Source organism: Callospermophilus lateralis, chromosome 14 (assembly GCF_048772815.1).
Source record: "Callospermophilus lateralis isolate mCalLat2 chromosome 14, mCalLat2.hap1, whole genome shotgun sequence".
Classification (NCBI taxonomy): domain Eukaryota; kingdom Metazoa; phylum Chordata; class Mammalia; order Rodentia; family Sciuridae; genus Callospermophilus; species Callospermophilus lateralis.
In genome coordinates this window covers 71,492,636-71,505,862 of record NC_135318.1, presented here as the reverse complement: position 1 = coordinate 71,505,862, position 13,227 = coordinate 71,492,636, and the positions used below count along the sequence as shown (strand labels likewise).

At 33.1% G+C, this 13,227-nt stretch overlaps 1 protein-coding gene across 1 annotated transcript in view; it reads right to left on the bottom strand.

Moving 5' to 3' along the window:
- Dnah6 (dynein axonemal heavy chain 6) overlaps positions 1-13,227 on the bottom strand; it is a 253,675-nt gene that overhangs the window by 177,198 nt on the left and 63,250 nt on the right. Inside the window, exons 15-18 of the mRNA XM_076832916.2 lie at positions 12,056-12,307; positions 7,565-7,693; positions 4,071-4,184; positions 2,274-2,417 (exon numbers count right to left, since the gene is read on the bottom strand). Of these exons, the coding sequence (XP_076689031.2) occupies positions 2,274-2,417; positions 4,071-4,184; positions 7,565-7,693; positions 12,056-12,307 (639 nt within the window). The remainder of the gene's footprint in view (positions 1-2,273; positions 2,418-4,070; positions 4,185-7,564; positions 7,694-12,055; positions 12,308-13,227) is intronic.

The window sequence follows — 13,227 nt, the reverse complement described above, 5'->3', positions numbered from 1 at the left end:
TAGGTGTATGGTAAATAGAATATGAAAAGATGTTCACTAGAAAAATGCAAACTATGAACAGTATGACAAGCTACTACATATCTATTAGAATGACTAAAATTAAAATAAACAAACAAGTAAACAAAAAACAAAGCAAAAAAGCTCCCTCCCAATAATAAGTGCTGGTGAGAATGAAGAGAAACAGATTCTTATACTTTGCTGGTGCAAAGAAAACTAGCAGTTTCACATAAAGCTAAACACATATTTACCATAAAATATAAAAATTCTAATTAATAGTTATTTACTCACATGAATTGATAACTCTTATTCACACAAAAGCCATACTTGGATGTTTATAACTGTTTTGTTTAGAATCATTTAAAAAAACCTCAAAGAAATCCAGATGTCTTTCAAGAGTTGATGAATAAAGTGGTACATCTATATGACAGACTACTACCATCAGTTAAAACAAACTATTAATATGTAAATATGAAGGAATCTTTAAAAATGCTAATTAACAGTTAATGCAATTATCAACTCTATCTAATCTTAGAATATTTTCATCACCCCAGTACATCCAATACCTACAGTATCTCTTAGTACTGCTATCTCTCCCTCCCCACAATGCCTGGTAACCAGGAATCCATCTTTTTAAAAGGATATTCTGGATATTTCATATAAATGACATCATGTACCATGAAGGACTTTTGGTGAATAGCTTCTTTTACTTACCAAAATGTTTTCGAGATTCCATCTATGTTGCAGTGTATCAGTATTTCATTTCTTTTTACTGCTAAATAATATATAAGTGCTAAATAATATGTCACTGTATGGATATCATATTTTATTTATTAGCTGTGAACATTTCAGTTTTTTCCTATGTTAGGCTGCTATGAACATTAATACAAAATTTTTGTGAACATAGGTTTCAATCCTTTTGGGTAAATACTTAGGAGTGGAATTACTTAGTTACATGGTACCTCTATGTTTAACATTTTGAGAAACCTCCAAACTGTTTTCTAAAGTGGCTGTACTGTGTTACAATCCTACCAGAAACATATGAGGGTTCCAATTTCTCCAGCTCTCTTCCAAAATTTACATACAATCTTTTTTGATCATAGTCATTCTAATAGTTGTGAAGTAGTATTTCACTGTGGCTTTGATTTGCATTTCCCTAAAAACTAACAATGTTCAGCATCTTATCGTATGTTGTTTGAAGAAATGTCTTTTGGATATTTTTCTCAATTTAAAAAGTTATTTACCTTTTTATATTTTAGTTGTAAGAGTATATTATGTATTGTAAATACTAGTACAAGCTCATGGAAGAATATTATGCATTGTAAATACTAATACAAGCACATGGAAGAATCTTAAATGCATTTTTCTAAGTGAATAAAGCTAGACCCAAAAGGCTGCATTTGTTACTATTCTATTTATATAACACTTTGTAAAAAACTTCAGTCAGGACAGAAAACTAATCCGTGGTTGCTTGAGATAGTGATGGAGGGAGGGGCTGGCTATAAAGTTTTCTATCCTGAGAATTGGGGTTGATGGAACTTCTGTATGGTATTGTTGTGTTGGGTACCTGACCACCTATTTGTAAAAACCCATAGGACTATATACCACAAGAAGTGACCTTTCCTATGTGCAAGTTTTTTTTTTTTAAAAAAAACCCTGTATTTTGAGGGTATCCAAGATGGAATGCAGACCATGATAAATGGAATTATTTACAACTGTCTGCTATAACTACACTAAAGACAACAGGGAAGAAAGTAACCGACATGTAAGTTTGGGAAAGTGTTTCATCCATATATTTAAGCTTAACAAGAAAAAACCATGGCAAAATTTCCCTTTCCTACCAGTTTCAAAGAGTCAGCCCTGAACACCTACTGATTAGCTTCTCAGCCTTCTTCACATCACAACACAACAGGAAAATGCTGTTGTTGTATGGTGCACAGGAGCAAATGGACAAGGCTGTCTTCACCTTACCTGGCTGTTTGAGGGCACAGCAGATATGTTTTTTGGCACAAATACTTCATATTCCTGCATTATGTATCCTATCACTTGGGAAATTTGTATTCTGAATGCTTTTTTAACCAAGACATTTAATTGTATGATTTGGTTGGTCAGTTGAAGCTATGAATGCAATCTGTGCTACTGAAAACAAATGAATTGGACTTTCTTCTCTCTGCAAAATTAACTTAATCAGGAAATATTTCCTTATTTTTGGTATCTTAAGCATCAATTAACAGCAGATTCACCTGAATTTCTGAAATAATTTCTAACAACCTTACCTTTTCTTTCATTTTTTCCACTTTACTTTTGATCTGGGGTACTACATTGTTGGGTGGCAAGCCTTTTTCCAATTGATTCACAATTTTGGCATATTTAGAAACCTGACTGTTTAGGAATTCTGGATCCAGGGAGTCAAATTTGGACTATACAAATTAGAAAAAGAAAAAAGTAAGTTAAAATATATGATAACAGTCAAGCTTGAAATAGCAAAAAGTATTTTACTTTACAGTTATTTTTCTAGCACTTATATTGCTAATCTGAATCAACTCTCTCTGTATTTTTCAAAAGGCTTTACTTGTCAAAATTGCTAATAATATATCAGACATCAACTATTTATTCATATATTTGTCTCTCTTATCATTAAATGCATTATAATCCCTGGAATTTATTACTGAGGCTTAATACTTGTAGAGTCTTCTAAGGAAAAAAATAATCATTTTTACTCTTGTAATCAGAAGTTTCAAATTAATGCATGTAAGGCAAATATTTTAAAGGTGTACTTCTACTATATGCATACATCTATAATAGTATTGTTATATTAGCATATAAGTACACACTTTGATATCAGACAATCTTATGGATTAAGGGCAATAGAAAATTTGTAAATCTTCAATTTTCTTTGTTCCCCCCTAGATTCAGCATTTTCCTTCTGTTCCTTAAAGAATTTTCTTGTGCATTTTCTAAGGTGAGTGCTATAAAATACCATGGAAATCATAAAATTCTCTAAGCTTCTTCCTTACTTCTCAGAAGAATTTTTTTTACTTCTGAGATAAGTGACAAAAAAATTATAGGAGAATAACTAAAATTCCCTTATATTAGACCATATATTTTGCTTTTTTTTTCTTCCTTCCACAAAAAGGTAAGTTCTATGAGGGCTTAGACTCTCTCCTTCTTATTCTCCACTGTTATTACCCACAGCTAGAACATGGCTTGAGAAATGTTTCTTGTGTCACTGTTTTTTGACCCTTGTAAGTATAGGCTCAGCACAGGTAGGATGAATATAAAGTATAAAACATGACTTTTGAAGTTGATGGTATTTCCAACGTGTCTATATCACATATGAAAGTATCAGTGGCCATATTCTGCCTCCTAGATGGCTGACCCTTATCAATGTTTGAATACAAGGACATCCTAGAAACTATTATGGATATTGGTACTTGGCTCCCTGATTAAGAGAGTACTTCTGAACAGGTTCTAGGGATATAGCTCAGTTGGTAGAGTGCTTGCTTTGCATGCACAAGGCCCTGGGTTTGATTCCCAACACAAAGAGAGAGAGAGAGAGAGAGAGAGAGAGAGAGAGAGAGAGAGAGAGAGAGAACGAACTACTGAACTCTCTAGAGAGGATTCCAGATCTTCTTTTTCTAATCTTCTATCACACTGAATAAAAGAGTTTCCTTTTTAAAAGAATAATAAGAATATAACTTTAGAAAACAGAAACCTAAAGCATGTAGATAATAAAAATCCTATAGTCCTCAAGACCACTGGAGTATATCAAGACAACATGTTTTGAAAGCACAAAGAAGTTAGGTATCATTAAATGTGGTCCTTTGGTGCCTTCATCATTTATCCTCCTGAAATGGACGACCCAAGAACCCTGCCAACATACTTTTTGTCATTTAGTGACAAAAAGACCTCTTGTACTTTACTGGAAAACAAACAAAAATTCCTGTAAAATTATAACATTGAATTTTTAATGTTAATAAGAATATACCAGGTTGCTATAAATGATAACTGATGTTATTAGGGTTTTAAGTTTAATTTAATAAAAACTTAAGGAATGAGAACTTTTTACCTACCTTTGACCATTCTTGTTGGAGTTTATCCCATTCAGAGTAAGACTCCCAAAGCAATTGTTTGAGCTTCAGTTCAGCGCTAACTTCTTCCAAAGCTTCAAACTTGGACACTTCTACCTTTAAAAGCATAACAAATAAAGTATATTACTTATTTTCAGATATTAAGACCTTATGCTATCCTTCTATTAGTAATACTTAATACAGTGACTACTTGGCACAAGATAGATCCTAAATGGGGAAATAAAAGGAAAGACAGAAACACATGAAAATTTAGAACACCATGAAATCCCACACATATTACATTTTTCATTTGAGTAACAAACTATAACTCTTAATATTTTTTAAAACTTGAATATATTTTTCTCCAAAGACATAAATACTATAAGACCCCCATGTGCATGCATTTTTTATTTGGACCAGACACACATGTACATGCCTTTCTTTTTTGAAAAACAGATGAGTATTCAGAGGTATTGATTTCCTTCAGGGCTTCTGTATTTGGATGATAGATGATTGTGTGGTAGCTGGCGATAGGCAGGATAGTGAAGTTTAAGATAGGACGATCTGGTTTTTTACTTTGTTCTAACCCCCATGAACTGCATATACATGTACAAAAAAAAAGAAGAATTCAAGAAAATCTGAAGAAAGTATTTTAATGAGGGGTTTTAAGATTGTCTTGGCTTGGAAGTGGGAAACCTACAGGGAGTTGGTTGCACAGAAATTGTTGGGCTTTGTGGTGAACTGGGGCAAGTTTTTCATTAAGAGCTGGAAATGACTTCCTGCAACCAAGACCGTTTAGGTTTTCATTCCTATTCTTCAAATAGTTAAGAGCTGCAGAAAGGTTGAGTCAGAGACATTCATGAAGGCAGAATCATCCAAGTGTAGACGAAGCATGTACAAAGAGGGGTATACTTCTATTTCAGGCTGTTTTTTTAAAATACTTTTAAACTTACGTTTTTCTTTTTATTGTGGTAAAAATACATAATAAGATCTAGCTTTTTAACAAATTTTTAAGTGTACAGGATTGTTAACTATAACAATATTAACAATGTTATACAGGAAATCTCTAATGCTTTTTCATTTTGCATAAAAACAGAAACTGTGTGCTCATTTTCCTTCACCTCAAGTCCCTGGCAACCTCTGTTCTACTCTCTGCATTTACAGTATGACTATATTAGATATTTCATGTAAGTGGAATCATGCAGTGTTTGTCCTTCTGTAACTGGCTTATTTCATATAGCATAATGTTCTCCAGGCTCATTTATGTTGCATATAACATAATTTCCTTCTTTTTAAAGACTGAATAATATTCTGTTGAATGCATAATGCCACATTTTCTGTATCCTTTTATCAATTGATGGACATTGAGGTTGTTTCCACATCTTGACCATTGTTAGTAATGTTGCAATGGCCGGGTGGTGTGACACACACTTGTAATACCATAAGGTATTGCAGCTCAGAATGCTGAGACAGGAAGATTGTGAACTCAAAGCCAGCCTCAGCAAAAGCAAGGCACTAAGCAACTTATTGAGACCCTGTCTCAAAAAAAATACAAAATAGGGTTGGGGATGTGGCTCAGTGATTGAGTGCCCCTGAGTTCAATTCCTAGTACCAATCATAATCATAATCATAATCATGATGCAATGAACTTGGGAGTGCAAATATTTCTTCAAAATCTTGGATGTAAATCAGGATTCATAATCTATATGAATATATGCCTAGAATTTGGATTGAGAGGTCATATTTTAGTTCTGTTTTCAATTTTTTGAGAATCTACCATACTGTTTTTCATAGTGATTTCATTTTACATCCCCACTAACAGTATAAAAGGTTCCAATTTCTTCACATCCTCACCAACACTTGCTATTTATTTCATATTTATAATGGCCATGCTAATAGGTAAGAAGCAATACCTTGATTTGGTTTTTATTCATTTTTTTGCCGATTAGTGATGCTGAGTATCTTTACATCTACCCATTGGCCATTCCTATATCTTCTTTGGAGAAAAGTCTATTCAATCCCTTTGCCAATTTAAATATCATATTATTTGCTGCTTGATGTTGAACTGTAGAAATTCCTCATATGTTTTGATAACTCCTTATCAAATATGTGGCTTAAAAGACATTTTTCCCTATCTTGTAGGTTGACTTTTCAACCCTATCTATGGTTTCATTGGCAATACAGAAGCTTTTGAGTTTGATTTAGTTCCATTTGTCTGTTTCTGTTTTTGTTGTCTTGACTTTTGGTGTCATATCCAAGAAATAATAGCCAAGAACAGTGTCATTTCCCTGTCTTCTAGGAATTTATTATGTTGCTGTTTAGCATTCTTTTGTCACAAATTGAAGGACTCTCTTTAGAATTTCTTATAAAGTATGCTTAGAGATTATGAGCTTCCTCAGCTTTTGTTTATCTGGGAAGGTATTTATTTCTTCTTAATTTTTGAAGGGTAGTTTTGCCAGATATAGTAGTAGTGGTTGGTAACTGATTTTTCATTCAGAGCTTTGAATATATCATTTCATTCCTTTCTGGCTTGCACGGTTTTTGCTGAGAAATCAACTGACAGTCTTATTGAAATCCCTTGTATATTTTAAGTCACATTTCTCTTGGTGTTTCCAAAAGTCTCTCTTTGTCCATTGATACTTTAATTATGATGTATGTCATTATTAATGTGGACCTCTTTGGGTTCATCTTTTTTGAAAAGTTTTTGGGCTTTAGTCTTCTCTACATTTAGGAAATTATCAGCCATTATTTTATAAAATAAGCTTTCTATCTTATTTTTTTCTCTCTCCTCCTTTTTGGATTCTCATAAAGTGAAAATTGGTCTGCTTAATTATCTCCTATAAGCCCTTAATTATCTCCTATAAGCCCATCTTCACTTTTTAAATTTTTTTTCCTTTGGATAATTTCAAGTAATCTGTCTTTGAGTTCACTAATTCTTTCTTTTGCTTAATCAGGTTTGCTTTTAAATTTTTCTAGTAAATTATTCAGTTCATTTATTGTATTCTTCACTTCCATAAATTTTGTTTTTTTTAAAAATACACATTTTCCCCATCTCTATGTTGAACTACTCACTTTTCACGCACCATCTTCCTGAAATTTTTAAGCATATTTATGACTGTTCTCTTTTCCTGGTAGTCTTTCTAAAAATTGCTAGAAGCACCTGTATCTCTTTGTCTTTTGTCTTCATATTTTTTAAAGACACCTTTTTTTTTCAGCTTTTTAAATCCACACTTTCAGGCCATTTTACTGCCTGGTTTAGGTGAGGATCTCTTCTTTCATTAAATTAGAACATCAGTGCAAGCCAAATCAGGCAATATTTATGTTTCTGCCTTTTAAATATATAAATAAAAGGCAGAAACATATCAAATTTTGTAATTGACACTGTAGCATAATAACTAACACATAGTTGACCAAACACAAAGTGTTTATGATTACATTGTTACATGTACTATTTCTATGCACACATTTTAGAAACAGATATACAGAATTGTCATTACCTTGAAATTCTTCTGGTAGGATTTATATTGAAAGGCACGTTTTTGAAGATCATCTAGAACACATTGTAGATCACTTAAAATATTCTTTATTTTTTCTTGATCAGTGTTAATATCCAAAATCTGTGGATCCTATAAAATTAAGATAGATTTTGGTTAGTAATGACTATTTTTGAGGCAGAACAATTAAATTAAATCAATTAATAAAGATTAAATATGATTAAAAACGATTAATAATGATTAAAAAAATTTTGAATTCTTTTTTCTCTCTGAGTGTCAGAAACCATGTTAAAGACAAATGCTTTTCCTGAATATTAAGGGAAAGCATATATATTGTAAAATGTTGACATGGTTACCTAATGTATTCTTCATCATATGCTTTTATTTTCTACATTTCTTTACCTAATATAACTTCAAAAAAGGAGAGGTAAATGTAACAAAAAAGAGAAGAAAAAAGGACATAAGAAAAATTCCCATTTTACAATAAATAAAAGGAAAGCCCTTTGAATTCCGAAGAGTCTAAGGACAGTAAGGAAAAACAAACTCAGTTATTCCTATTGTACTCTCCCAACATTTTTTTCTGAAACCAGATATGTGTGTTTCGGGGATGTGGGGTGGGATTACCTACACACCAAAGTGACCAATCAGACCGCAGCTAAGTATCCTCCAATTCAACTCCAGAGTTAGCCCACAGGTTGAAGGCTAAGTCTCCACAATTTCCCCTTTTCAGATGCCAATTGCAATCCCAGGTTTTCTGACATGTGCTTTTGGCTTTAAATTGGTGTTCCCATGATTCCCTCCCTAGGTTTGACTAGTTTATAAGACTCATTCACAGAACTTAAGAACATACCTGATTGGGCTTACCAGTTTATTAAAAGTTTTTTTTTTGTTTGTTTGTTTTTTTAACAATGCATACAGATGAAGAAATTATAGGGTGAGGTGTGGAAGAAGGTACAAGGAACTTCCATGTCCTCCCTAGGTTATCACCCTCCAGGAACCTTCAGATGTTTAGCTATCTGGAAGCTCTGCAAACCTGTCCTTTCAGGATTTTATGGAGATTTTATTGCATAAGCATGATTGAAGCATGGACAACTGAACTGAAATGTGATTGGAAAAAAAAAGTCTAATGCTAATAGATTGCACAGGGAAAGAGGGCATGTCCATCCAAATTTTTCTTAACCTCTCTAAACAGCATTCCTTCCTATCAGCTATGAGGTGGAACTCCTTCTGAAATGGAGATGCTATGATCTACTATCAGGGAATTTCTTTATGGCTAGCTCCAAGATAGAAATGTGGAGAAGGATTATAGAGAACACTTTTAGTTTCTACAGCCTGTCTTGGGGAAGAGAAATAATAGTTTCTATGGTCTGCCTTGAGGAAAAAAAGGAGCAGGTGAAAGGATGGCAGAAGTTTGGAGAACGTATTTTTCTTTCTGAGGAATTCTTCTGAATCTTAAAGTGCCTCAACATTATAACAAAAGATTGTCTTTCCCCTGATCCTCTGAAGTTTACCAAAGCACCTTCAGGAACCAAGAACAAAAGACCAAATATTAACTTCAGTGTTCTAGTTATTTAGGAAACAACAAGGGATATGGAAGTTATGAGCCAGGAACTGTGGAAGGAAACACACACACACACACACACACACACACACACACACACACACACACACCATAAAGAGAAAGAAAGAAAATTAAGAATATAAGTGTTAAGACATGTCGGGAATGGTAGTGCATGCCTATAAACCCAGCAACTTTGTAGGCTGTCAGGAGGATCACGAGTTTCATGGTAGCCTCAATAATTTAGGGAGACCCTCAGCAACTTACACCCTGTCTCAAAGTAAAAAACAAAAAGGGCTGGGGATGTAGCTCAGTGCTGAAGCACCTCTGGGTTCAATTCCCAATATAAATAAATAAATAAAAAGACATGTGTTCTAACTGACACTTTGGGGTTGAAAATCCAGTAATGAGAATGAAATAGTTGAGGAACAAAGTAGAAACAACTTAAAGTTTGGGAGAATCTAAGAAAATTGGAGTAGTCTGGAAACTATTATAGCCCTAGTTTAGGGAGGATAGTTATTCCATCTCTTGTTCAGTATGGCCCTACATTCAAAATGACAATGTGCTCTAGATTAGAAAAAGTTAAGGGAAGTGTCCAGGCAGAAGATAATTGTGTTGAAACTCTGGTGTAATATGTTGGGAATCCTGAAGTTCTTGTGTGTCTTGATTCTGGTAATGGGAATTCTTGAAAGAACTGGTGAACCTGAAGCTGTCTAAGGCCAGGATGAGAAAGTCAGAGTTTATTTAACTCTTTAAGAAAAAGGAATAAATAGCAGCAGTATGGACTAGCATGGTGCTTAAAGAAACAGGAAGGACCCTTAGTTAAAAGTTTTGTGGGACAACCAGGCTGAATCCAGTCACACTGCAATGAAAATTGCTATGGTCTACAAGATAGCATAAGGACCAGCTATCTATCCTTTCCATCTACCATAAGGAAATGCAATAGGTGGGAGGAAATGGTGGTAAGGATGAAGAGATGTCCCATAGGAAGGATTATGATTTGAATTAAATTGAAGGATTATGAATTGAATTAAAATATATAAGAGATCAAGTTAGAATAAAATAAACATTTATATCATCAATTTCCACATTAGGTTTCTCCTCAATTTTCTTCCAATAGCAAGATTGGGGTTCTTGACAGAAAGATGCTATTATGTATGGAAAGAATGAAGTTACACTTCTTTGTCCAAGAGTGACAGTGAATTAATTTAAAACCCTCAATAGAGAAAGCATGCTAGGGGAACTCATGCTATCATTTTTGTGTATGTACATTATTCTATTTAAAATGCATGATTACAAACAAATCATGTGCTGGGAGTTTGTTCTTTCTAATTATCTATTTACATGCACCAAGGATAATCACTCCTGTTTTAACAGCAGAATATTAACTACTAAAAGCAGATTTCCTTAGCTTAAAATCCTTTTCCATAATTTATTATCTGTGCAGTCCTGGGCAAATAGCTTAACTTCCTTGTACCTTAATTTCCTTCCTTGTACAATGTGACTAATAAAACCTATAGGTGTTTTGAGAATTAACTGAGTTAAAACATGTGAAAACATATGAGAATGCTTCTAGAGCATTATTCATCTTTCCCAAAAGCTTTAAATGATCCTAATGTTCATCAACCATGGAATGGATAATTAAAATGTAAAATATGGTGAAATAATACATAGCCAAAAAATTAGAATAAACTATATCCACACAGCATGGACAAATCTCAGGTAGATACCAAAAACAAAGTAAAAGAAATACTGTATGATTCTAGTTAATCATAAGTTCAGAAATAGGCAAAACTTATTTATGACATTAGAATTCAGGGTAGTAGCTGCCTCTGGAACAGAACAAAGAATTAATGAATAGGAGAGGGTGCATTAAAGGTAACAGTAAGGCTATAGTGCTTGACATTCTGAGATGCAGATACATGATGTGTTCACTTTCTGATAATTCATTGAAGTACACAGTTATTACATTGATACATACTTTCATCTGAGAAAATACAAATATTCTTCAACACAAACCAAAAACAATGTTAAGTCCTTAAAACAGAGCTTGATAAATACGACAAACACAATGTTATCTGCCTTTACTATTTCCATGTCAATGTGCACAAGTGTATATTATAATCTTTAATACCTGTATTTTATTTATGAGTGAATTACCTTCATGTATTTTACTAATCTCTTTTGTACTTTATTAATCATCTGTTGATGGACATTGAGTTTTTCCATTTTTTAAACTTTTATTATAACATTACATGGTTTTATAATTCTGTGGTAAGATTTAGCCAGTGCTAATAATAAAATAATAAATCATTACAAAATGATTATTTTCAGGCAGACTTTAGTTAAGAGTCACCTAGATCTATTCTAAATTCTGAATCTTTCCTATGGTAAAATTGATACAATTTAACCAAATAATCTTTGATTTCATTTAATTTAATTTAGTTTAATTTTATATGCTAAGCAAATTTTAAAATTGTGAAAACAGTTATAAATATTTGAAAATGTAATAAAAACACTCATTTAAAAATAATAATTCTAGGAAGATTAGAAAATTCAATATTACATATAGACTTTTCTTGTGATAGTCTGGAATTTATTCAGTATATAAAAACAGAAGTTCAGAAACACTTTAAATATCAGCTCAAAGATATTGTTGACAGTTAATAAAAACAAATTTTAAATAAAGTAAAGTGAAGGTATTTCCAAAATGGTTTGAAGCATAGATTTTAAATGTTCTTACCACAAAAAATAAATGTATAAAGTGATGGGCAGGTTAATAAGCTTAATATATTTAATATATTTCACACTATGTACATGTATCAAAATGTCATGTAAGATACTATAAATATATACAATTTTTCAGTTATATTTTAATTTTAAAGAACTATAATAATCAAACTTTTCTCAGATTAAAAAATCCTGCTTTATCTTACCTGTGCTTGCAGCTTTATTTCATTCACTTCTTCATTTAGATCTTCAAGATCTCTACCCAAATGCAGAGAAAATTGCTTAATGCTTGTTTCTCTGTCACCCACTGCTCTGTCAATGGCATTCCGAACAGCAATAATGGATGGCTTCATAGTTGCAAAAACAGCGAAGTCTTCAGGAGGTGTAGCTATCTGATACTGTTCAATAAGCTTGTACATTTGAACCACTACATTCCCTTCATCTTCCAGGCTTTCAATCTAAATGGAAACATTGGTTATTCATTAAATGTAGTAGAGTTCTATCTTACCCTTCAAGTTTTTTTAATAGGAGACAACCACTGTGCAATATAAACATCAAGCTATGAATGGTCAGCACAGGAGGAGTTGTGTTTTTAACACTACAATTAAACTGGCTGAAGTTGGCTGGGTGATAAATACAGTCATTTATGGAACACAGGTAAACCAGGCCCAAGAGGTAAGTGGTCAGAGCTGAGAAGTTAGTAATGCACATAGAAATGTTATTTCTCTCTCTTTCTCTCTCTGCCCCTCTCTTCATTTTTCTTTAGCAGCATTAAGCAGTGCTAATATTTAATGTCTTTCAAGAAAATATATTCTGTGGGGATGTTCAGCTTTAATGTCTTAGTTTTCAGGCATGTATGCTGAGCAGTGATTAGTCCCAGAACAGCCCCTGTGGTATGGACAGTCTTTGTTCCTGGCTGCATAAGTTCAGAACATGATCTAGGTTCACTATTGTTTAAATTATTTTGTTATATCCAAGTGATACTTAACATCTTCATTTTGATTTCCTACCTTCTATGGGCAAAAAGTTCCTGTTTCTCTTAAATTTCCAATTTGGGAGAAATCCTCCAATTGCCCCAGCCCCCAAGTTTTCCTTGTTAGGCAGGAAGCTGCCATGTTAGTCTCTAGCCATAAGCTGAACTAAGCAGCATAGTTGTAGGTACAGGCCATATGCTTTCAGGTGGAAGCAAAAAGTAGGTCCTTAACATAAGAAGATAATTGCAGAGAGTCTTTTAGAGAAATAGTTCTCAACCTGTAACTTATGCAGAAATGACTTTGGAAAGTTTATTAAAACAGATTGCCGAGCCCTTTTGGAATTTCTGATTCAGAAAATCTAGGGTAGGGTCCAAGATGTGCATTTCTACCTAATAATGCTGCTA